This window comes from Schistocerca nitens, chromosome 6 (assembly GCF_023898315.1).
Source record: "Schistocerca nitens isolate TAMUIC-IGC-003100 chromosome 6, iqSchNite1.1, whole genome shotgun sequence".
Taxonomy (NCBI): domain Eukaryota; kingdom Metazoa; phylum Arthropoda; class Insecta; order Orthoptera; family Acrididae; genus Schistocerca; species Schistocerca nitens.
In genome coordinates, this window is record NC_064619.1 from 660,551,600 (window position 1) to 660,579,154 (window position 27,555).

Here is a 27,555-nt window from a genome sequence, read left to right on the forward strand (position 1 = left end):
CATCAAATCTCCGACACCGCTGCGGCCGGAAAAAAAGATCCTGCAGGAACAGAGCCAACGACGACTGAAGAGAATCGTTCAGCGTGACAGAAGGGCAACCTTTCCGCAAATTGCTGCAGATTTCAGTGCTGGGTCATCAACAGGTGTCAGCGTGCGAAACATTCAACGAAACATCGTCGATATGGGCTTTCGGAGCCAAAGGCCCACTCGTGTACCCTTGATGGCTGCACGACAAAAAGCTTTACGCCTCGCCTGAGCCCGTCAACACTGACATTGGACTGTTGATGTGTGGAAACATGTTGCCTGGCCGGACGAATCTCGTTTCAAATTTTATCGAACGGATGGACGTATACGGTATGGAGACAACCTCATAAGCCCATGACCACTGGTTCATCAGGGTACCGTTCAAGCTGGTGGAGGCTCTGTAATGATGTTGGGCGTGTGTTGTTGGAGTGATATGGGACCCCTGATACGTCTAGATACAACACTGACAAGTGACGCGTACGTAAGCATCCTGCCTGATCACCTGCATCCATTCACGTCCACTATGGATTCCGACGGACTAGGGTAATTCCAGCAGGACAATGCGACACCCCATACGTGCAGAATTGCTACAGAGTTGCTCCAGGAACGCTCTTCTGAGTTTAAACACTTCCGCTGCTCACCAAACACCCCAGAAATGAACATTATTGAGCATATCTGGGAAGCCTTGCAACGTGCTGTTCAGAAGAAATCTCCACTCCGTCGTACTCTTACGGATTTATGGACAGCCCTGCAGGATTCATGTTGCCAATTCCCTCCAGCACGTCGTGTTGCGGCACCTCTGCGTGCTCGCAGTGACCGTACACAATATTAGGCAGATGTATCAGTTTGTTTGGGTCTTCAATGTGTTATTTAGTTCAAATGCAACATGCGACACCTGGACCTAGTATAGTTTGAATAATTGTAGCCAGTAGCTAATTCTTGATTGCTGTTATTGTAATATGACATTTAAATTTGGCTCAATTTTTAGCATGGGGACCCAGAAACTAATCTACTGGAGACTCATATCGAGGCTGAAAACTTTACTCACCACACAAAATGGACAGCACTGTTACCTACGCAACATATAAAATTGTAAACACTATTATTTAAAAAAATCTTTGAACTAAATACCTTAAGTCTTCTCTTATTAATTGTACTTTGATGAATCTTTAACTGCACATTTATGCAAACTATGTGGAGTATTTCAAAACTTATACTCACTAAACAATTATGTGCTTTACAACTCCACAAAATTTCCCAACTTTTGTTAAAGAAGATAATTGCTTTACAGTAGGATACCCGGATGTATCGTAGCACTTGGCATGGAATCTGTCTAACGATAAAACACAGTGGCTCAACACAAAGTTTACAGAACACAAACTTGATACTGAAAACGAAACCACATAACTGGACCATGCAATTATGCAGCAATTATACAGTGGTGGCAGCGACGATCTCCTGAGCTATTGAAAAAAGGCGACGAAAGTATCCATTGCTCTTCCTGTGCAACAAGCTCTGAGAGTTCTCTTCTTAACGTCGGAGTTTCATAGCACAGAGCTAACCAGAGTATGCCATGAATAACAAGCATCATTATTTCCGCATACGAGACCACATCATATAATCTTGCAGTTCTTCTCGCCCCTTTCAGTTCACAAGATGCGCACCCATATCTTGCTAGCCACCGACTGACTGACTCAAGCCGCACGGGAGCCTCGCAGTTTGACCGCCAGATCCACCGTTTCTGTTCCTGCCTAGCCAGGTCCGTTGCTCAGCGACTTCCCTCTAAGTTTTAATGATTAACAAACTTACTTTCCCTAAGTATGACCCAGTATTACAAATAAATTTTTAGCTTTTTACATTCTTTTACGGCACGTTACTTTTGGTATTACACCTGTGGATCAATTACAATTACATAAATTATCAAACACAATGAATAAAACTATTACATGGATGTTACCTCAAATAGTTATATGGAAGTCACATTAAGTAAATCCAGTGATGTTAGATAAGAAGATTAAAGGTAATATCGATAATTGTGTTACATCCCTACCCCCTCACCGGTCCAGGGACTTACTTCTCGTCCCGGAAAAGCTAAGAGAGAGAGAGAGAGGGGTAAAGGGTAAAATGGTGACATAGCTTTCTGACTTGACAAGTTCTTAACGATCGCTGATCATCTGCCGAGCGTGTAATTACTTACATGTGGGTTAGATAAGGACCAAACCGTCCAGGGCCGCCTCTAAGATTGGCAGCTGTTATCTGCCCTGTCGATTTGTTGCTCAGCCCCATAGTTCACCTCGATAAATATCGGTAGAAGTCGATAGTTTTCGTGATTGCAGCTGCTGCCAACGACAGCAATCTAACGTTTTTTGTGCTACTCAAGCCTTAATTTCTCTCATATATTGCACCACATTATGATTTCTCCTAATCAATGTGTTAAGTCCTTCAACAATGGATTTTTTTATTTCGAATATCACTGTAAATTTTCGTTTAAAAGTCGCAGACATCGGAACAGCTACCGCTGCTGACAATATCAGCAATCAAATGAGTTACTATCAGTATTATAACAGGTTTAATTTAAGTATATTGCTCGAAATAAACAGCACATTTGAACATGAACGTCTTCATGCACTGAAGTGACAAAAGTCGTAGGATAGCGATATGGATATGTACACATCGCGGCAGTATCGCGTACACGAGGTATAAAAGGGCAGCGCATTGGCGGAGCTGTCATTTGTTCTCAAGTGATTCATGTGAAGAGGTTTCCGACGTGATTATGGCCTCACAAAGCGAATTAACAAACTTTGAACGTGGAATGGTAATTGGAGGTAGACGCATGGGACATTACATTTCGGAGATTCAGCATTCCTAGATCCACAGTGTAAAGAGTGTGCCGAGAATTTCAAATTTCTGCCATTACCTCTGACAACGGAATGGCTGATGGCCTTCACTTAACGACCGAGAGCAGCAGAGTTTGCGTAGAGTTGTCAGTGCAAACAAGGAAACAACACTGCATGAAATAGCAGTAGAAATCAGTGTGGGACGTACGACGAATGGATCCGCAAGGACTGGGTGCCAAAATTTGGCGTTAATAGGCTGTGGCAGCAGACGACCGACACGAGAGCCTTTGCTAACAGCACTACATCGCCTACAGCGCCTTTCCTGACTGGTGACCACATCGGCTGGACCCTAGACGACTGGGAAACCGCAGCCTGGTCAGATGAGTGCCGATTACTATTGGTAAGAGCTGATGGTAGAGTTCGAGAGTGGCGCAGACCCAACGAAGCCATGGACCCAGATTGTCAACCAGGCTCTGTGCAAGATGGTGGTGGCTCCATAATGGTGAGGGCTGCGTTTTCGTGGAACAGACTGGGTCCTCGGTTATCTTTGGCTACTTGGGGAGCATTTGCAGCAATTCATGGACTTCATGTTCCCAAACAACGATGGAATTTTTATGGATGACAATACGCCGCGTCACCAGGTCACAATTGTTCGCAATTGCTTCGAAGCGAATGATTTGGTGACGTACATCGCCCGACGTGATTCCCATAGGACATTCAAGGGACATAATCGAGAGGTTAGTTCGCGCACACAGTCCTGCACCGGCAACACTATCACAAGTGTGGGTGGCTATAGAGACAGCATGGCTGAATATCTCTGCATGGGACTTCCAATGAACTTGTTGAGTCCGGGCCACATCTAGTTGCTGCACTACGCCGGACAAAAGAAGATCCGATACTATATTGGGAGGTTTCCCACGACTTTTGTGACAGCTGTGTATATGCCTACTAGCTCCGCAGATTATGAATTAACTGAAAGAATAGGTAATGAGATAAAATAATGCTCCTTAATGGTGACGAAAAATCAGTTGGCATGGGAGATTGGAATTCAACAGTGGGAGGAGAAAAATAGTAGAAGAATATGGAGTACGGGAATGGATTGACGGGCAAAGTCGCCTGGTGGAATTTCACACAGATCGTAATCTGGCGGACTGTCAAAGGAAAATACACTGAAGGTCCTCTTAATTCCCGATTTTAAGCGTTATGTACTAACTTTATACTATTACGTAGTCACTGTAGCCTTCATCTCCAACAGTCAGCTCGTAGATGCTATATGATCACATTAAGAGTGACTCCCTGACTTCTGTTCTCAAGTTGCTGCAAAACGTGCAGAAATATGTATCGTTGTGTATAGAAGTTAGTTTGATTTGCAAATACTTTGCCAGTTTCTTATTACTTCTGTTTTCTTGGTTTTTAAACAGGCCGCCTGATATGGCTGGGTAATAAGTAATTGTCTCACCTGACACAGAAGTATATTAATTAAAAAACAGAGTTTAAACATTGCAAGCAACTGGTTTAAGAGTCATGAAAGAAGGTTGTGTACGTGGAAGAGACACGGAGACATCAGAGGGTTTCAGACTGACTGTTTAATGGTAAGACAAAGATTCGTAAACCAGATATTATGTTGCAAGGCATTTCCAGGAGTGAATATAGTCTCTAGCCATAAGGAATTAATTATGAAGTCCAGAATAAAAACTGAAAAAAATGTGGAATGGTAGGAAACTAGGAAATTTAAAGAACAGAGGTTTTGAGAGTTTCACAGGCAGCGTTACCTAACGACTGAGTGGAACAAAGGAAAAAAAGGCAACAGAAGAACCATGAACAGTGTCGGAAGTAGGGGATTAAATAGACGAAATGACAACGCCCAATAGAACTCCAACGATAACACACATAATGTGATGGTGAATTAATTTTCTAAATAAAACCGTCTTGATTCCTTTGTATTTATTTATGACTTAGTTGTAGCTACACCTTCTAAGCTTCTCACGCTAATTAATGCCATATAACTATATCTTTTCCAAATGTATTTCTGATCAAAAAACGATTCTCGTAGCTGGACATAATTACATCAAAATTCAGAGCTTGTAAAACAGCGTTCAGTCTTATTCCGTAAAACCTCTCCTTAACCTTGGTTACTGATCGACACTGAACATTAGATCTGTTGATGGCAGTAGCTTAAATGACGCTATAAGTAAATCAATATATTAAGCGATCTAGACGATTTTATTCTCAAAATATCCACAACGAGTTTACGCCCTCTGCTTCGCTCGCGTAGACCGTATGGCCTGCAGAGATTTTTTTTTTCTGTTTAATCGAATTTTTAAGCTGTTCACAAATTGCAACACCTTCTAAGCTTCTCACTCTAATTAAGGCCATATAAGCGTGGTCTTTTCCAAATGTATTTCCGATCAAAAAACGATTCTGGTAGCTGGAGTACGAAGTTTTCGTTAATTATGCCTTTTGAGTTCTTGTGGAGATATTTCCATAGCAACTTTCATTCCCAAACAAATATTTCTTTATTTCTAACCGAAAATTGAAATACCAGTTTCATAAGTTTAGCTTTAAAAATTTTTAATGTAACGAAATATTTCCTTAAAACTTTTCATCCCCTATTTCACTCCCTTAGGGGTTGAATTTTCAGAAACACTAAAACATGTATTTTTTTATTTCTAAACGAAAAATCAAACGCCAGTTGTCATAGACGTAGCCTTAAAATCCTTTAGTAGTTCTTTAATAATTATTTAGATTCAAAAAACTTTCACCCACTATTTTACCCCCTTAGTGGTTTAATGTCCAAAAATGCTGAAACATGTTTTTTTTTTATTTTCTGACTGGAAAACCAAATATCAGTTTTCGTAGTTCTAGCTTCAAAATTCCCATAAGAGCGACATACTTTCAAAAAGCCTTTCATTCTCTTTTCCCCCCTTAGGAGTGGAATTTTGGACAATCCCTTCATAAACGATGCCTACAGTATACGATCCACACCGTCTCCAAACTTTAAGTTTCCATCCACAGCGGTTTGGGGTGGGTGTTGATCAGTCAGTTAATCAGTCTGATCACCCCCTTAGTCGTTGAATTTCCAAAAAGAATGAAAAACATATTTTTTCTATATATGAAGGTAGTATCTAAAAAAATGGCTCTGAGCACTATGCGACTTAACTTCTGAGGTCATCAGTCGCCTAGAACTTAGAACTAATTAAACCTAACTAACCTAAGGACATCACACACATCCACGCCCGAGGCAGGATTCGAACCTGCGACCGTAGCGGTCGCTCGGTTCCAAAGAAGGTAGTATCTGTTCACGAAAAAACAGATACAATTGATGACCGTGCAGCTTCTCTAGAATGAAATGATAATTAAATCGACACCTTAGCTGCAAAAGGGCGTTGATATACATCATTAGGACATGTTGAAAAATGTGTGCCCCAACCGGGACTCGAACCCGGGATGTTCTGCTTACATGGCAAACGCTCTAATGGTCTGCCATGTAAGCAGGAAATCCCGGGTTCTAGTCCCGGTCGGGGCACACATTTTCAACATGTCCCCAACGATGTACATCAACGCCTCTTTGCAGCTAGGGTGTCGAGCTAATTATCACATATTTTTTCACCTCTAACCGAGAAGTCAAACACCACCAGTTTTTAATCGTTTAGTTTTAAAAATGTTTTCGCAATGAAATATTTTCATAAAATGTTTCACCCCCTATTTCACCCCATAGGGATTGAATTTCCAAAACAAGTGAAACACCTATTTTTGTTTCTAACTGGGAAGCCAAATTTAAATTTGCAAAGATTTATCTTCTAAAATGCTTTCAGAATAAAAGATTTTCATAAAAAAATCTTATGACCTGTAATTTCCAAAATCGCTTAAACATGTATATTTTTATTTGTTACCGAGAAGACAAATACCAATGTTCATAGATGTAGCTTTAAAATAATTTATAGTTCATTAATAATGATGTATTTTCGAAAAAAGCTTTGATCCAGTATTTCAACCCCATAGGGCTAAATTTCCAAAAATGGTAAAAGACGTATTTCTTCATTTCTGATCGAGAAACCAAACATCAATTTTCGTAGGTTTAGCTTGAAAATTGCCTTAATAGTGACATTTTTCAAAAAACCCTTCATCTCCTATTTCTTACGGTTGTAATTTCGAAAATTCCTTTCTTAAACGACGTGTATGGCATAAGGTCCACACCTTCTCCAAGTCTCAAGTTTCCATCCTTAGCGGTCTGGGCTGTGCGATCATGAGGCAGGAAGTCAGTCAGTTAGTCAGTGAGGATATTGCCTTTCATATGTAGAGATTGTCACAGACTAATTCAGCAAACTTATTTCCTTTATTAATAATACTGAACTTGATTAGCTAAAGCAGAAAATATGCATAAAATGCAGTAATTGAAGCGAACTAAAGAATGTAAAGACCTCTAATAATTTTTTGGGTACTTATCATGAGGATGTTTTACTGAACCTTACACAAAATGTACGATCTGCATGTAACAAATGTTGGCAATCACTGGGTCTGAATTCCCTCATCGTAATGGTGGTGCATAGAAAGTGATCCTTCAGCGGATGTCTCTAAGAAAAGGGTGCGATGATAAGGACAAAAGAGTTGTATCCTTTGCAATATGAGTTAATAATTTTGAAATTTGGGGGGGTGTACAATGTCTTGAACAGTTTGGAACGTCAAAGAGACACAGATATTCTTGGATTTAGTGCATTACCTCGTAGTCAGAGAGGAGGAAAGTACTTTTATGAAAGTACATATATTGAATGTTGTTCAGAACTGTTAAAACTCGCTGAGTTCTTTCTTTTAAAAAAATGGCTCTGAGCACTATGGGACTCAACTGCTGTGGTCATCAGTCCCCTAGAACTTAGAACTACTTAAACCTAACTAACCTAAAGACATCACACACATCCATGCCCGAGGCAGGATTCGAACCTGCGACCGTAGCAGTCGCACGGTTCCGGACTGCGCGCCTAGAACCGCGAGACCACCGCGGCCGGCCTTTCTTTTAAAGTTTTCCGTAACACATTGTCGTTGAAAGAACATTTTCATCGATAGCTGCGCAATAGATTCACAATAGAAACCATGGTAAGTATGCTGATGGAACGGTGCAATTTGCAAGAGTTTTCCTTCGGATTTTTCTGCAGTTATTTCTTGAACAAGCTCAAAACTCTACTGAAAACTTGTGTCTTAAGAAATAAGGCAATGGAATTTTAATCAGCTGTAGTTAATTAATTAAAGTTGTACCTGAATTTCTTGTATTCCCTTTTTTCCGCTTAAGTCCTATTTTTTAGAATTGTTTACCCCATGTACCACGTTTGTTCATCTCGTCACCCTAGAACCCGTACTGTTCTTTACTAGCTTGCTCTTCGTTTGAATTTATCTACTGTTTGCTTCATCTCTCTTTTTTTCTGCCCTGTATTTCCCATTTGACAAATTTAGTGTATGTATCCTTGGCCTGCGCGTACACCTACCGTTAGACACGTGTGGAACCTGCATATAAGAGGTGCGAAAACTAAATGAGTTCGATCGAAATGCATCCTAGGTAACTCGCTTCCGCACATACAAGGCTGAATTTTGAAATCTGTAAATCCAAAATGGTGATCGAATTATTAGTCTGGAACCCACTGCCGAAGGATGTCTCGTGTTTACTAAGGCAAAATAAACCTGTCGCCACTTACCTGGAGGGAAGTTCTTGGGCTTCATCTTGACCCAGCTGAGCAGAAGCCAGAGCGCCAGGGAGAATAAAGCCAACACAAACAGCAGCATCTGTACAGACAGAACAATGTATTACAAATGGATGTTGGAATGTTGTGGTGTAAAAGATACTACACATTACACGAATATATTCAATCGTTTTAACAGTATCCTACAGTTATTCACTACTGAAAGAGGTTAAAATTTTAATTCCGTATGGCCCTGAAGTAAAGTAATGTTGTCGTCTAGTGAGGAATGCAGTGACTTGCCTAAATCTAGGTCTTTTTTGTTTTGTTCCCTCTTTCCCGCGTCCCAGAGGGGTGAGCGTGGACTGGCAGCGAAACGATAATAATCCACTCTTTAGCCAAAAGAGTTTAAGGGGAGTATAAATGGGCATTTTATTGAAAAATTTTAATTCTTCTACGCAAAAATATTATTTGGAATTTGATGATTAATTTGATGTATGATTTATTCAATTTGATTGGCTAGAAGTATATTTAATTTAATGTAATTTAGTTAGTCGTGTAGCACATTTTTAGAATTTCATAAACCACTGCTCAGTGAAAAATTAATATCTCATGAACCATAAGGTCTAGATGGGTGTGGTGTGATTTAAATTCTAATGGAAACCTTGCTGCATAAGTTAGTATGCCCGTGATAACAGTTGTGATCCTTTTTTACGCTGTTCGTGCAGTATTCTTGGTTTAATGGAGAAGCATGGCTGTTACAAGCAGTGTTGTCTGGCGGCGCGATTTCTAGCATGCGTCTGCTAGACAGTATCATCAGCTACCAGAAAACTATGGTCAAACCATAAGAAGCAACGCAAAAAACCCAGATGGTATGAAAAAGGTTGTGTAGGCAGTTTTATTCCATAAAATATCAACAGATGACAAGGCGATCCACAACCTTCATTCACGCGAGAGGCGTAAATACAAAAAAAAAGCTGAGTGAGGTGTAACTTTAGATAAGTTTACCAACAAGAACTCTTTACCTGAGGCTACTAGAGTGTACAGAGATTTGACGAATTAAGATCTACTGAAATGTCTGGCAGTGAAGACACAAAATGTGAAAGAGTCATTCAACAATATAGTTTGGAATAAGAGCACCTAATAATGAATTTGTGGGTTTCCACATATTGCGATTTTGTATTTATGGTGCTGTAATCATATTTAATGATGACAATACTGCTAGACTGAAAATCTTAGAGTGGAGTTGGGAGCGAAGACGGGTTGGAACACACGAGCCATACGGGAGGAATTGCACGATGAACGAATTGACAAAGCTGAGCTACAAGCCCAAAAAGTGTCCAAGGAGGCAAGATCTTTGAGGGGAGGAAGTGGATGCAGTCAGGCAATGTACAAAATGACGAAAACCACAATGCTGCCAAGTTTTAACTGTTGTTTCTACTAAAATGTGTGATTTAATTTAAATGGATTTCTGAAAAACAAAAATTTCTCAGACAAATTACCCATTTCCACAGGAACTATAGAAGATAGTTGCATGATTTTTTTACAGTTTATTTGTAATACTCTTGTGATACTACGCTTCTATTAAGGTAGAGATTGAACGTATATTCCCCGTAAGATGCACAAAAATGTAAGGAAGAAATGAAACAAAAAGAGATACAACAAAAAAAATATTCTATGCTAACCCCTAGACTATATGACAGGTGTAGAAGCATGAAACCGGAATGTGGTTGCAATAATTACACGTCTGTTGTCTGAAACTGATTTTATTCAAAATAATCTCAATTGCTATTTATACAGTTCTCCCACCTCACTGGCAGGCTTTGAATGCCACGCAAAAAAAAAAAAAAAAAAAAAAAAAATCTTCGTTTTAAGCGAACCAGTCAGCGAGCCATTTTCATACGAATTGAAGCATTGTTCATTAAGAGCGTGATCAAGTGATGCAAAAAGGTGATAATCGAACGGAGCTCACGAAGTCTGGAGAATAAGCCGCCTGCGCTAGTATTTCCCAGCTGAACGCCTCGATCGTTTCTCTGACCCGTTTTGCAGTGTGTGATGGGGCGCTATCATGGAGAAATATCACTTTGTGCTGTGTTTTCCATATTCCTGTCGTTTCTCATATAATATTCGATTTAAATTGATCAATTGCTGTTGGTAGCGATGAATGTTAACGGTTTCACCAGGTTTTAGCAGCTCATAATAGATGGATGACACGTTTCTGATCCCACCGAACACAGAGCATAGTCTTCTGTCCAAAGCGATTTGGCCTTGCAGTGCAGTGGTCTTCACCCATGATTTACAACGCTTACGATTCTCAGAATCAAACCTTTTTCATCACCTGTCACTATTCGATGGAGAAACGAATTTCTTTTGTATTTCACAAGTGGTCTTTCGATTTGCTTGCTGTCTTTCATTCAGTTCATGCGGAACACTTTTTCCCACTTTCTGCACCTTTCCCATAGCTTTCAACCGAAGATAAACAGCTTTCTGCGAGTTCCTGTTGAGTTTGAGTATCATCTTCATCCAATTAGGCCTGCAACTCGTTGTCTTCGAATTTTTCCGGTAGTTTCCCGCGCTCGTCGCTTCTCACGTCAAAATCACCACTTTTGAATTTTTTGAACCACTCGAAACGCTGTGTTTTCCTTAGAGCGTGTTCGTCGAAACTTACGACAAGCATTCGATGCGATTCTGCAGCAGTTTTCTTCAAATGGTACCAGAAAACCAATGCTGTCCGCAAATCGTAGTTGGTAGGCACAAAATTCGACGTGTTTACTCGTTTGAAAGATATACTTCGGTTACTGTGTGTTGACTTCTGGCCGGCCGCGGTGGTCTCGCGGTTCTAGGCGCGCAGTCCGGAACCGTGCGACTGCTACGGTCGCAGGTTAGAATCCTGCCTCGGGCATGGATGTGTGTGATGTCCTTAGTTTAGTTAGGTTTAAGTAGTTCTAAGTTCTAGGGGACTGATGACCACAGCTGTTAAGTCCCGTAGTGCTCAGAGCCATTTTGTTGACTTCTGTCGTCAGCCGTCACAGAAAGCAGAAGAGGCTTCAGACGCCGTCTCACGGGCCCTACAATGCCGGCTAGCACAATCTATAGGGAAATTCCGGTTTCATACTTCTACACCTGGTACTATAACCAAACTAGAGGCGCGTACAAGTAACATACGAAAGTTTCATTAAGTTGCATGAAGTTGTGAGAAAATAAGTCATGAACTTAGCAAATTTAACATTAGCAGGATACGTCATTCATACTGTACATCTCAGTGGTGGGAAAGTTAGTGTAAATGGATGAGCTATATAGGGTGTTTCACTATTACAGATAAAAGCGGAAGAAGGACACTCAAACAAGCAAATAATCGTAACAAACATATGTCCGGAAACCAATGGGTTTTCACGATAGGAAGCATGCAGGAGTGCAGTCATGCCAATGTTACAACACTACCTAAGGCTACGTTTATTCTGAAACACCGCATGTGGGGCATAAATTACAAAGGGATAATGTGCCTTCGTTTGACTGTATTATCATTCTGGATACCTAAGTACTCTTAAACAGCGATTCGATAAGAAGTGTATCGGCCGTTGCTTGCCAGTACTATAGCTCGCCACGTCCTCCAATCTGAATCTGTAGGATCTTTTTATTGGGAATATTTTAAGGCTCTGGTACATTCCAGCCCTGCTGACAACTGTCGATGAACTATTGGAATGCATTGTGGATGGTTGTCAGTGCATTCGGAACACGCCTGGGGTTTTTGAACGAATACAGGCGTCGATGAACACACGTTTGAAGCCTGTTTCACATGGACAATGTCTCGCCCCTTTCTGGAACGTCAAAGACAACACAGATATTCTTGGATTTAGTACATTACCTCGTAGTCAGAGAGGAGTAAAGTACTTTTATGGAAGTACATCTATTGGTTGCTGTTCAGAGTTATTTCTTTTAAAGCTAAGTGGACAACTTATCGTATTGCGTTTGTCCTTAATGTATATTTGCAGTTTGGATACTTGAGAACTCTCTTTTAATGTGTTCACGTAGTCAGCCATACTACGTCATATCTGTGAAACCATTGGTTTGCGGACCAGTGTTTATTAGGACTGTCTGCTTGTTTCATTATCCTCTAATCGCCTCATTCTTTTATAGCTATAATAGTATGCAGAAGCTTTTTACTAATGACATTTAAAATATCGCGTAGGATAACTTTCGCATAACATTTAAAAAACAGTGAGTTGCGAGAAAGTTAAAACATACACTGAACCGTATTACACTTCACTAGCAGATGATGCAAAGGACCTGCATTTATGACCAGTGATGGGGAGAAGGAAGGTGGCTTGATACGTTTGGATAGTTAGTTTATGGAGCTAACTGGTTCACTTGAGCTGAATTGTGAGGATAGGTATAATGTGCGTGTATGGCCGACAGGGAAGCACGAGTTTCGGGATATAGACACCTAGGAGGGGCAATGTCAAGGTCACAAGGAAAAAATAAAAAATGAGGGAGTGTGAGGTTGGCGAGATATGTAATCGGACAGGGATAGAGAGAAGCGGGTTGAATCTTATAGGAGGGCTCAAGGCAGATTTCGTTGTCACGAAATGGAAGCGTGTTAAAACTGAGCTGCGTCACGACAAGAAAAGTGTATAAGTGGTTGTCACAAAGATATTTTGGTCACGTGTATCTACTGAGAGTTGCGAGTAGTATACGTCTCTGTAGCTATACAGAGGCAATAGTGATTAAGGTTTTATTGATCAGTGTAATGGTGCATTTAGCCTATATCCCGTTACTTCTCCAGTTTCCATCTTACAGACCGTTGTAAAATGTGGATGAAACCATCTCACTGATACAAATAAAAATATGTGCTCAGACTTTTCGTAGCGTTAACTAATTATACTGGGTGTTTTAAGAAGAATATACGCATTATAAAGTATTATTTTGTCCAAACTATCGATCGCCGCGCCTCGGCTCGGCTATTGGAGAAACGAATACATAATCTAGTTTATGTTAACAGTCCCTAGATGTCAGTTGTCTTTTGTTTTGCTTGGTAACCGTCATATGTTTGAAATGGCTACTCCGCAGTAGAAATCATTTTGTTTTCTCGAGTTTGCGAAGTGCAGTTCTGTGATTAAAGCGCAAAGACGTTTCAGATTGAGGTACCAAATTGATCCTCCGAAACGGTGGAACATTCGCAGATGGTATCGACAGTTTCTAGATAAAGGATGTGTATGTAAAGGAAAGAGTCCTGGCCGCCCTTGTGTTCCTGAAGAAAATGTTGCACGAATTCAAACTGGTTTCCAACGTAGTCCTTCAAAATCAACTCGTCGTGCCAGTCGGGAGTTACAACTGCCTGCAACAACAATTTGGCGTATTTTGAGACGTCGGTTGGTTATGAAGCCGTACAAGTTACAGCTATTACAAGCTCTGCGTCTTGACGACAAACGCAAACGTGTGGCGTTTTGTAACGAGATTCTTGATGCTATTGACAATGATAACACTTTCGCACAACGCATCGTGCTCAGTGATGAAGCGACTTTCCATGTTAGTGGTCAGGTAAACAACCACAATGTTCGAATTTGAGACCTACAGAACCCACATGCAACCATTGAACATGTACGAGAATCGCCCAAAGTCAATGTGTTTTGTGCGATATCCCGATCATCTGTTTACGGCCTATTCGTCTTTGATGGAAACACGGTTAACGGTCAGGAGTATCTTAGGGTTGGGTTGTTTTGGGGGAAGAGACCAAACTGCGAGGTCATCGGTCTCATCGGATTAGGGAAGGTCGGGGTGGGAAGTCAGCCGTGCCCTTTGAAAGGAACCATCCCGGCATTTTCCTGGAGCGATTTAGGGAAATCACGGAAAACCTAAATCAGGATGGCCGGAAGCGGGATTGAACCGTCGTCCTCCCGAATGCGAGTCCAGTGTGCTAGCCACTGCAGGAGTATCTCGCTATGTTACAAAACTGGTTGTTAACGAAGCTGCACGAAGATAACTTCATTGTGCAACAAGACGGGCACCCCTCAGTGGAGTCGCCAAGTGCGTGAATGTCTGAATGAAACTCTACCGAGCCGCTGGATTGGTCGTCAAGGAGTTGGCGACTTAGCATGTTTCAGCTGGGCTCCACGGTCACCGGATTTGACACCCTCTGACTTCTTCCTGTCGGGTTTCGTTAAAGACAACGTTTATGTACCACCACTCCCACAGAACCTGGAAGAGTTGATGAACCGGATGCGTACTGCTATAACATCAGTGACGAAGGGCAAGCTTGCCCGAGTGTGGACGAATTTGAGTATCGATGTGACATTGTTCGTGTCGCTGATGGAGGACATATTGAACATCTGTAATCTGAACCAGAGAGGTTCGTAAATATGTGTGTAAGGTTTCATATTCACATGTCTTAAAGTTTAATAAATATATGCATTCGAAATACGTATATTCTTTTTGAAACACCCTGTAGAACTTGATTCTCGAAGTATACAATGGCCAGCCGTTTCACAAGTTGCAGTAACCAACGGTCTGTAACCTAGCACTCCCCGTGACTGCTCAATGATTCGTTGGAAACATTCTGCTGTGTTCACATGGCTGTGTTCCATAGTCAGAACCGCTCAGAGCGCGCAGATGAAGCATGAATGCTGTGTTGTTGTTGTGGTCATCAGTCCTGAGACTTGTTTGATGCAGCTCTCCATGCTACTCTATCATGTGCAAGTTTCTTCATCTCCCAGTAGCTACTGCAACCTATATCCTTCTGAATCTGCTTAGTGTATTCATCTCTTGGTCTCCCTCTACGACTTTTACCCTCCACGCTGCCCTCCGATACTAAATTGGTGATCCCTTGATGCCTCAGACCATGTCCTACCAAACAATCCCTCCTTCTAGTCAAGTTGTGCCACAAACTCCTCTTCTCCCCAATTCTGTTCAATACCTCCTCATTAGTTATGTGATCTACCCATCTAATCTTCAGCATTCTTCTGTAGCACCACATTTCGAAAGCTTCTATTCTCTTCTTGTCCAAACTATTTAACGTCCATGTTTCACTTCCATACATGGCTACACTCCACACAAATACTTTCAGAAACGACTTCCTGACACTTAAATGTACACTCGATGTTAACAAATTTCTCCTTTTCGGAAACGCTTTCCTTGCCATTGCCAGTCTACATTTTATATCCTCTCTACTTCGACCATCATCAGTTATTTTGCTCCCCAAATAGCAAAACTCCTTTACTACTTTAAGTGTCTCATTTCCTAATCTAATTCCCTCAGCATCACCCGACTTAGCATGAATGCTAGTAGATGGCAGTGCTGGAATGTGAAAACCACCACAGTTGTTTGTTGCGGGTACTGCACTCGTTCATTCGTGAGTGACAGGGCAGGCCCCTGACTGGAAGTGGCCGGGCAAGTTTCCAGTCTTTTCCGCAGCTGGCAGCTTCTGCGTGACCTCGACCACATTCTCGTTCCGTTCAAGCAGCCCGAGCATTCGTATCGCTGGCTTCGGCAAAAGGTGTGGTGTCACCGCCAGACACCACACTTGCTAGGTGGTAGCTTTAAATCGGCCGCGGTCCATTAGTACATGTCGGACCCGCGTGTCGCCACTGTGTGATCGCAGACCGAGCGCCACCACACGGCAGGTCTCGAGAGACTGACTAGCACTCGCCCCAGTTGTACGACGACTTTGCTAGCGACTACACTGACGAAGCCTTTCTCTCCTTTGCCGAGAGAGAGAATAGCCTTCAGCTAAGTCCATGGCTACGACCTAGCAAGGCGCCATAAACCATTTCAAGATAGAGTCTCACTTGTATCATCAAGAATGCTGTATACAAATGATGGAATAAAGTTAAGTATTTCCGCAGCTACGTACTTTTCTTTATAGCATTCATTACGTATCCTGTTTCAGACCTCTCTAGCCTACGTGAGATTAACGCGTGCCCTTTCGGCTTCCTCGCCTTGTCTAGACTGTCTTGTCTAGACACAACAAAAGGTATATCACCGATCTCTTCCAGTACATGCAACTCACACCCACAAGTAACATCAGTGCATGGATCAGAACTCCACCGACAAAATATCGACAGATGTTCATGAAATATATTATGAGTATTAAGGTGTAAAGGACCCTTTGTCTGATGGCTCGTTACAGAGAAATAATATAATTATGACTTGCTCGGATTGTTACCCCAATTATCTCTGTTTCTGTGAAAATGCGCTCACAATGGTAAAGAAGCCCACAACAGGCAAGCACCAAGCCCCGAATCTAAGAAGGATCCGGTTTCTCAGAGGAACCTCTGTAAGATGCAAAAGTGCTGTAATGTGGTTGTCGTCTCTTCAGGAACAGCTCCGAATGGCTTCCTTGTGGCGCGTTCAGTCACACTCAGGCTGCATATCGACCAACTCTTCATCAGTAAACCTATATGTACTGTTGTGTATCACTGATAACGTACGAGGGTCGTTCAATAAGTAATGTCCCACATTTTTAAAAAAAAGCCATTAATATACGTAGGCGAACGTCCTTGTGTGTGCTTCATGTTTGATGTTTGTTCTGTTAGCCGATGAAGTTTCGAAGCGTTCCGGCATATGATGGAGCCTAGTGCTGCGTTAAAATGGCGTTGCAAGCATCGTGCTGTTATTGAATTCTTGTGTGCAGAAAAACGGTGATGAACATCCATAAAAGTTTGCGTGCAGTGATGCTGCAGTTGATAGGAGTACAGTTGGGTGATAGGTAAAGGAAGTTACGGCCTCAGGAAATGCAGAAACAGAACTCCAAATGGTTCAAATGGCTCTGAGCACTATGGGACTTAACATCTATGGTCATCAGTCCCCTAGAACTTAGAACTACTTAAACCTAACAAACCTAATGACATTACACAACACCCAGTCATCACGAGGCAGAGGAAATCCCTGACCCTGCCGGGAATCGAACCCGGGAACCCGGGCGCGGGAAGCGAGGACGCTACCGCACGACCACGAGATGCGGGCCAGGACTCCACGAGCCACGCTCGGGACGTCCTGTCACAGCCACTGCTCCAGACATGCTGAATCGTGCAGATGCCATTATTCGTGCCGACTCTGAATAAATTCAAGAATCGTTTCCGACGTGTTCGATCGGACAAGAATCCAGCAGAAATCTTGCTCCAACACCATATCGCACGCCCACACACAAGTCTGAGAACACGGGAACACATCGCGATATTGGATTGGACATCATTGCCTCATCCACCCTACTGTCCACACCTGGCACCCTCGGACTTCCATCTGTTTGGGCCGCTTAAGGATTCTCTACAGGGAACACACTTTGAAGATGACGAGAGTGTCAGTCACGCAGTGAAAAACATAGCTACGCCTACAGTACAAGAGCTTTTACCAGCAGGAAACACACGCTCTTCCACAACTTAGGCGTACATCTATAGAACGTGATGGAGATTACGTAGAAAAATAGGACATGGACAAGACATTTTAATGTACTTTGTTAGCAAATGCTGTCTTTTAACAATAAATATGTTCTGAGAAAGAAAATGCCAGGCATTACTTATTGAACGACCCTCGCAGAACTAACACTGCTGGGAAAACGAACCCGCCAGAAAATGGGGCGAAGACAAAATTGTGCATTACTGTTGTCAACAATACCGTGAGTGAAGGGAACGAGATTGTTCCCATACAAGACACGCAGTGATTACCGCCGAAATTTCCATTGTTGTGCAGATATTTCCACTACAATACCGATACAAAGATAAACAGGCGTAAGAAATCAAACGAAATGCGTAATTTGCTGTCTAACGAATCACTGGAGACTAGGGGTTCCATATACGAAAATACTTACAAAATATCCCCGAACAACCACAGATTTTGTCGTTGGATATTTATTGACAAACATCACCATCACTGCGGTGGTGGGGGGGGGGGGGGGGGGAGAAAAAATAAAAAACACCAAAACGCAACATATTACCACCCTTAATACGGTGTAGGACACCCGTTGGCACTTAGAACAGCTTGGATAAATACAAGTCCTGTATGGTTTTCAAGTGAATCACATACCTGCAAAGCCGTGGCGAGTTCAGATAAGGATTATGGACGTGGATAGTGATGAGGCACCCATCTGTGGTGGCCAGGGGAAATCCAACAATTCATACTCGTCTTCAGAAAACCAGTCCTGGACGATAGGAAATGTGTGAAAGGGGCGCTGTCGTTTTGGAACACTGCACCACAATTGGGAAACGAACATTGCACCTTAGGATGGACCTGATCAGCCAGACTGGTCACATAATACTTGACAGTTATGCAACCTTGCAGAACAACCGTAGAGGCCACGGAACAACACTGCATCGCTGTCCAAATCATCACCGAAACACCGCCGTGTTTCACTCTTGGTTCGTAAATTCGGTCGGTTCGTAAATTCGGTCAGAAGTTGGAAACAGTGTGAAACCAGACTAATCAGACCAATAACTTCCTTCCATTGCTCCACAGAGCATGTTTTATGGCTACGGCACCACGTTTTCCTGTTACGGGCATTTGCATCACTGATGCCCTTTGATTCCCTGCTTACGGAACTTCCTCCGTGTTGTTTTGGCGCTGACAGGTTTCGAGAGTGTGACACTCAGTTCTACAGTGACTTTTACAACCATCGTCTTCTCATTTTTCGTAACAGTCCTCTTCAATGACCGTTTGTCGTGATCACTCAACACACACTTTCATCTACGTTGTGACTTAGCGCATGATGTTTTTCCGTTTTCCCTGTGTGTGGTATAAATCTTTGATGCGGGACCTCTTGTATTAGATTAGATTAGAGTAGTACTTGTTCCATAGATCATGAATACGACACTTCGTAATGATGTGCAACGTGTCAGGTTAATAACAGGTGTCTATACAAGATATTACATTACACAAAATATTACATCACACTTAATATTTTTAAATTTTTTTTTTGGTGGGGGTTGGAGAAATTACCCACTAACTATATCCAAAAACTCATCTAATGAGTAGAATGAGTTGTCATTAAATTCTTTTAATTTCCTTTTAAATGCTATATGGCTATCTATCAGACTTTTGATGTATTAGGTAAGTGACCAAAGACTTTTGTGGCAGCATAATTTACCCCGTTCTGAGCCAAAGTTAGATTTAACCTTGAGTAGTGAAGGTCATCCTTTCTCCTAGTGTTGTAGCCACGTACACTGCTATTACTTTTGAATTCGTCCGGATTGTTAATAACAAATTTCATAGGTGAATATATATATTGTGAGGCTACAGTAAAGATCCCTAGCTCTTTAAATAAGTGTCTGCAGGATGATCTTGGATGAGCTCCAGCAATTATTCTGATTACACGCTTCTGTGCAATGAACACTCTTTTACTCAATGATGAGTTACCCCAGAATATGATGCCATACGAAAGCAGAGAATGAAAATAGGGGAGGTAAGCTAATTTACTGAGATGTATATCGCCAAAATTTGCAATGACCCTAACAACATAAGTAGCTGAACTCAAACGTTTCAGCAGATCTTCAGTGTGTTTTTTCCAGTTCAACCCCTCTATGTATGGGTCGCTGCCGAGGCTATTTTCACCAGGTCACACGCAATACTGTAGCGCTGATCCCTATCAATACTGTTTCCCACTCCACCCACTATCATCACATGATCCTGCTTTGAGAAACCCTTGCACAAGGAACCTATATCTTCTACCACCTGGCTAAAACATGCAATTGGCTTGAAAAAATTTGTGACCTGGTACCTCTCACCTAATTTTTCCTGCAAAATCTGGCCCACGCCTCTTCCATGGCGGCTATCTAGCAACAGAACTTTCTTCTTACTTTCTGCTTTTTTTTTGAAACAGTTGGTTTCCTAGTGAGATTCTGTTGCATCTTGACAAAATCTACTTCTACTGGAGCCTCATCCTTACTTAACTGTGGTAGCAAGGCAAATCTATTGGTTGTGCCAATTGGGAAACTGTCAGAAACTGTGCCGACCGCGGTGGCCGTGCGGTTCTGGCGCTGCAGTCCGGAACCGCGGGGCTGCTACGGTCGCAGTTCGAATCCTGCCTCGGGCATGGGTGTGTGTGATGTCCTTAGGTTAGTTAGGTTTAAGTAGTTCTAAGTTCTAGGGGACTTATGACCTAAGATGTTGAGTCCCATAGTGCTCAGAGCCATTTGAACCATTTTCTTTTTGTCAGAAACTGTCCTCTTTCTGTGGTCCCTGTTCCCAGCTACCACTTCCAACCGCTGTTTACCCTCCTCCCCCCTTAACCTCTTCAGTTCCCCCCTCCCTCTGTCCAATTCAGCCTGAAGGTCTCTAATTTTCTCCTCCTGTTCAGCTATAATACCAAACACTTCGGTTACCTCGATGCAGGAAGCACCCACCATTCGAGTGCCATCAATTTACCCACGTTCTAATTCACTTAGCTCGGGCATAATGCACTCACAGCTACACAAAGCACTGTTCTGACCACGACTGACACTATCAACGTATCGATTACACTGCAGAGGTACCGTCTGTGGTCAAATACAACAGCGGAACTTACAGGCTTGGCTAGAATCTGCATTTATGTTGAAGCACGCATTTCTCGCGGTGTTTCTATATTTTTGTCCAACCCTTCTATATGGAATCTGAGTGTGGTGTCCAACGATAACCGAAGTTCTCCTTAGAGTGCTATATTACACGGTGACTTACGAGAATTTTGAAGCAGTCGGCCAACCAAACCTTGAGCAACCAAACAGAGCTGAAACACCGAAGCATTTTAGCTAATTTCGATTGCCTGAACTCCCTCAATTGACCAGTGGTATATATATTGTTCATGGTATTTATGCTTCTAAATTCATTTATTAACCACTACAGTATTTTTGATTCACCACTTTCCATTATAAAAATGGTTCAAATGGCTCTGAGCACTATGCGACTTAACTTCTGAAGTCATCAGTCGCCTAGAACTTAGAACTAATTAAACCTAACTAACCTAAGGACATCACACACACCCATGCCCGAGGCAGGATTCGATCCTGCGACCGTAGCGGTCACTCGGTTCCAGACAGTAGTGCCTAGAACCGCACGGCCACTCCGGCCGGCTTCCATTATAACGTGATATACACTAATCGTTAAATCCCATCATAAGAGTTCCAGTTTTCTGTTTCCGAGTGAATGACATTCTCTTCTCTGTACGCCATGGTGTCTTGCACACCCCTAGTTTTCCTTCACGCTACATCTGGTTGGCCAACGTTCAGTTGATATTAGCAGTTGTCAGTGACCTCTTCTACTGGGCGACTGTCACAACAACCTATTCTTATAGACACCTCGCAAGACGGACTCTCAGTATGTCAGATTGCAGGTACACCCAATATACAGGGTTATTCACCAAGGTATGCAAATATTTTAATATGTCATTCTACAAGTAAGACTATACAAAAAAGTTCATGCAAACATATGTTGGCTAATGTTTAGCTACAGAGTTACGGCTGATAAAAAATTTTGCCTGAAATTTTGCAACGTCGCTAACACGAAGCCATCGCAAAACTACACTCCTGGAAATGGAAAAAAGAACACATTGACACCGGTGTGTCAGATCCACCATACTTGCTCCGGACACTGCGAGAGGGCTGTACAAGCAATGATCACACGCACGGCACAGCGGACACACCAGGAACCGCGGTGTTGGCCGTCGAATGGCGCTAGCTGCGCAGCATTTGTGCACCGCCGCCGTCAGTGTCAGCCAGTTTGCCGTGGCATACGGAGCTCCATCGCAGTCTTTAACACTGGTAGCATGCCGCGACAGCGTGGACGTGAACCGTATGTGCAGTTGACGGACTTTGAGCGAGGGCGTATAGTGGGCACGCGGGAGGCCGGGTGGACGTACCGCCGAATTGCTCAACACGTGGGGCGTGAGGTCTCCACAGTACATCGATGTTGTCGCCAGTGGTCGGCGGAAGGTGCATATGCCCGTCGACCTGGGACCGGACCGCAGCGACGCACGGATGCACGCCAAGACCGTAGGATCCTACGCAGTGCCGTAGGGGACCGCACCGCCACTCCCCAGCAAATTAGGGACACTGTTGCTCCTGGGGTATCGGCGAGGACCATTCGCAACCGTCTCCATGAAGCTGGGCTACGGTCCCGCACACCGTTAGGCCGTCTTCCGCTCACGCCCCAACATCGTGCAGCCCGCCTCCAGTGGTGTCGCGACAGGCGTGAATGGAGGGACGAATGGAGACGTGTCGTCTTCAGCGATGAGAGTCGCTTCTGCCTTGGTGCCAATGATGGTCGTATGCGTGTTTGGCGCCGTGCAGGTGAGCGCCACAATCAGGACTGCATACGACCGAGGCACACAGGGCCAACACCCGGCATCATGGTGTGGGGAGCGATCTCCTACACTGGCCGTACACCACTGGTGATCGTCGAGGGGACACTGAATAGTGCACGGTACATCCAAACCGTCATCGAACCCATCGTTCTACCATTCCTAGACCGGCAAGGGAACTTGCTGTTCCAACAGGACAATGCACGTCCGCATGTATCCCGTGCCACCCAACGTGCTCTAGAAGGTGTAAGTCAACTACCCTGGCCAGCAAGATCTCCGGATCTGTCCCCCATTGAGCATGTTTGGGACTGGATGAAGCGTCGTCTCACGCGGTCTGCACGTCCGGCACGAACGCTGGTCCAACTGAGGCGCCAGGTGGAAATGGCATGGCAAGCCGTTCCACAGGACTACATCCAGCATCTCTACGATCGTCTCCATGGGAGAATAGCAGCCTGCATTGCTGCGAAAGGTGGATATAGACTGTACTAGAGCCGACATTGTGCATGCTCTGTTGCCTGTGTCTATGTGCCTGTGGTTCTGTCAGTGTGATCATGTGATGTATCTGACCCCAGGAATGTGTCAATAAAGTTTCCCCTTCCTGGAACAATGAATTCACAATTTCCAGGAGTGTATACGAGGTTAAAGTAAAGCACGATTTCCGTTTATTTTGTTGTTATTGGTCTGGTGAATCTAATAAAACATGTCCCAGACGTGTAGCTGCAGTAGTTTTCCAGAATATCCCCAGAAGCAAAGGTTATTACATAAATAAATGTTTTTACTTTCCATTGAGAATGTAGAAACGTTTATATCATTGTTGGCAACCGAGATTGTACAACTTCCTTAACACTGAAGTTTGTTTTTTGCGGTTTAACATGAATTCACATGTGCTACGGTATTAATAAAAGCAGATTATCTGACACATTTATACAGTTTCAGTTAACATTATTACCATCATTTTTCCAAAATTAAATTCTCTACCACTTCTGTTGAAAACTTTGCGCAATTGTATGGAATTTAAGAAAAATTGGGTCAAGTAGTTAATAAATTAAAAAAATTTACATTACTTCTCGCTTTAGAAATGTGGTGCTAGAGAAGAATGCTGAAGATTAGATGGGTAGATCACATAACTAATGAGGAGGTATTGAATAGAATTGGAGAGATGACAAATTTGTGGCACAACTTGACTAGAAGAAGGGATCGGTTCGTAGGGCATATTCTGAGGCATCAAGGGATCACCAATTTAGTATTGGAGGGCAGCGTGGAGGGTAAAAATCGTAGAGGGAGACCAAGAGATGAACACACTAAACAGATTCAGAAGGATGTATGTTGCAGTAGGTACTGGGAGATGAAGATGCTTGCACAGGATAGAGTAGAATGATGAGCAGCATCAAACCAGTCTCTGGACTGAAGACCACAACAACAACTTTGCTTCTCTGGATGTTCTGGAAAACTACTGCAGATACACGTCTGGGACACGTTTTATTAGATTCAGCAGATCAATAATAACAAAATAAACGGAAATCGTGCTCTACTTTAACCTCTTCTTATTAGAAGTTGCCAAATTACAGGCACAATCTTTTATAAGCCGTAACTCCGTAACTAAACATTTACGGACCTATGTTTATATGAACTTTTTCCTTTAGTTTTACTTGTATAATAACATACTAAAATATTTGCATATATTCGTGAATCACACTGTATATGCTATGATATGCCAACGAAACCTGCAACCTGCAGGCGATGAAACAGCCCATCGCTCCAGAACTGTGTGAGAATGGGACAGGCAGTTCTTGTGAGATAACATCTCCCCCCTCCCCCTACCCCTTCACGGCCCACCGCTAAAGTCACGTAGCGTTGATCTCCGTGACGCCGGCGAGGGAAGGACGCCGGGCTTCAACTCAGTCCAGACCAATGCTGTGAGTTGTCCTCGATGAATGAGCGATCGTTAGTCAGATGGGAGGAGTAAATGCGTTCCAGTACCTCTCCGCAAACCGAGAACGAAACGGCCACCTTTCGGTTTAACCTAGACCTAGGGCAACGCTACAGATCAGCACGTGATCCACATACGTTGGATTCGCCAATTCACAACCAGAATGCAAACTTTCATCCTAACCTGTAATTTGGGCTACGCTACAGATCAGTCTGTCACCACACCAACGCCTTGCATGCTTCGTTTTGAGTCTACACCATGGTGCCTGGCCTCCATCGCCAGGGTAAAGATGATGGTACGCGGTACTAGTTATCCCTTATTCAACTGGCCTTGAGTACAGTTCCCTTATTATGCCATTTTCTTATATATTTCCTTGCTATAAGGTACCACTATTTCAAGAAACTTTGACTGCAGCACGAATCTCCCGTTATTATTTTCAGCCATAATGGCTATGTTTGTGCACAGTGACTGTGTGGGATAACTACTTATTTCAAGCTTCTGCTACCAGCCACTTTTTATTTTATGCTTTCCTAACATAATGCAACGCGTTTCGAACATGTTCTGTTCATCTTCAGGCGTTTATACATACATACATACAGAGAAATGTTACTTAAAAATAAAAATATACACACAAGTCCGCCATCTTGTGTTATGTGTATAACATCGAAGCAATTTGTGCAGTGAATTACGTTGGCAGTCAGTGACAAAAAATGTTGTTGTTGTTGTGGTCTTCAGTCCTGAGACTGGTTTGATGCAGCTCTCCATGCTACTCTATCCTGTGCAAGCTTCTTCATCTCCCAGTACCTACTGCAACCTACATTCTTCTGAATCTGCTTAGTGTATTCATCTCTTGGTCTCCCCCTACGATTTTTACCCTCCACGCTGCCCTCCAATACTAAACTGGTGATCCCTTGATGCCTCAGAACATGCCCTACCAACCGATCCCTTCTTCTGGTCAGGTTGTGCCACAAACTCCTCTTCTCCCCAAAAAATATAATGTGCAATAGTGTAATGTCAGTCAACAGGTCCGCCATTACACCAGTGATGAAAGTGAAGCAGCAAGATGATAAAATTGCAGTGATATACACAGTCAACCACAAGGAAGAAAACCAGCAGTACACATCACTGATTCGATTTATAGCCATACAATGCCCCCTCCTTCCCCCCAAACGCCACACCAGCAGCTACAGTAAAAAACAATGGACAAAGAGTTCTCAATTAATCTAGTTTAAGACTGTTTATTTTTAAGTAACATTTCTCTATATTTATGTATGTATGTATAAACGCCTGAAGATGAACAGAACATGTTCGAAACGCGTTTCATTATGTTATATTAAGCATAAAATAAGAAGTGACTGTTAGCAGTAACTTGAAATAAAGGGAATCTCCCGACTCAGCGTAAACACAATGAGGAAGGCGCAAAATGAAACGTGTCTCAAGCTAGATTTTTTCGGTTAGAAATCGATAGGGATTTATCTGCAGTACTTAGAGTAATTGAATGGTGAGTTTATGCTATTTTTACTTTCACAATTCCAAATTTCACAGAATGGTTGAAATTGTTTCTCTCTCTCTCTCTCTCTCTCTTTTTTTACCCGTCTCCAGATTGAGGCAAACTATTTATGCTTTTTGATGTAGTTGGATGTATCTGAAACTGTTGTTTCTGAAACAAATTTATAATCGCGCAGTCACCTGCGCAGGTTACGGCCGGTATTGATGCAGCGCTACTTCACGTTTTTCCTCCTCACTTTCTTAACACAATAACGTCAACTGCACAGCGATGGTGGCATGACCCGTGCCAATTGACCGCGGCCGGAGGAGGTCGGTGATCAAAGAGACCACTGTGTAGCCATTAGTACACAGCGGCGGTCTCTGACCTCGGGTCGGCTCTGTCAGTAGATGCCAACGCCACAAACACTCAGAGATGCACAACAATTCCTCGAGGAATCGTCTTACTATTTACGATAGCTTTAAAAAAAAATTCTCAAATCTTTAAGGGAGACGAAAATTTAATTGCGATGGGAGACAACAATACGTTAGTAGAACAAGAAAGAGGCGGAAAATGCAGCAGAAGAGCATTGACTGGGGGAAAAAAATAGAAGTGGGAGTCACCTGGTACAATTTCGCGCAGAACACAATTTAAACATTGAGAGCGATTTGAGAAGTATCAAAGAAAGTTCTATACGTGGAAGAGACAGAGAGGCAACGGAAGGTTTCATACAGATAATATTGTGATCAGTCAAAACTTATTAACAGTTACTTAACACCCTGTTTGTCCACCTCTGATACGCGGTGAAGCAGCAGTTCTGAGTGGCAAGGATTCGACAAGCCCTTTGTGAGTTTCATAAGGTATGTGGCACCAGATGTCCAGGCACAATCCACTCAATTCCTGGAAATTATGGACTTGTGCTTTATGGGTGTGGAGCTGAAATCCGACAGCATCCCAGAAGTGCTCCAACACGATTATATCACGCGGGTTTGGTGGCCAAGATATCAACGTGAGTTCTCTATCACGCTCCTCAAACCACTATAGCACGATTCTGGCATTGTAACATGGGCTGTTGTTCTGTTGGAAGATCCCTTAGTCGTCGGGGAAGATACAGATATCTAGCACGAAGCGACACGGATGTTCGGTGATGATCTGAGGATGTTGAGATAGTCTACCGTCGGAATTAATAAAACGTTCCGGGCCTTTTGTTTGCGTATCATGTCGTTTCTGGAAGCCCAGAATCTACTCTGTAGGAATCAACATGGATTCCGCAAACAGCGATCGTGTGAGACCCAACTCGCTTTATTTGTTCATGAGACCCAGAAAATATTAGATACAGGCTCCCAGATAGATGCTAT

At 42.8% G+C, this 27,555-nt stretch overlaps 1 protein-coding gene across 2 annotated transcripts in view; it reads right to left on the reverse strand.

Annotated features, from left to right (window-relative positions):
* The window catches only part of LOC126262322 (methyl farnesoate epoxidase-like), a 352,434-nt gene that overhangs the window by 268,207 nt on the left and 56,672 nt on the right, over positions 1 to 27,555 (reverse strand). Inside the window, exon 2 of one of the 2 annotated variants that reach the window (XM_049958875.1) lies at positions 8,546 to 8,633. The exons of the other annotated variant lie outside the window; for it this stretch is intronic. Within the exon in view, the coding sequence (XP_049814832.1) occupies positions 8,546 to 8,633 (88 nt within the window). The remainder of the gene's footprint in view (positions 1 to 8,545; positions 8,634 to 27,555) is intronic. 2 annotated transcript variants of the gene reach the window in all.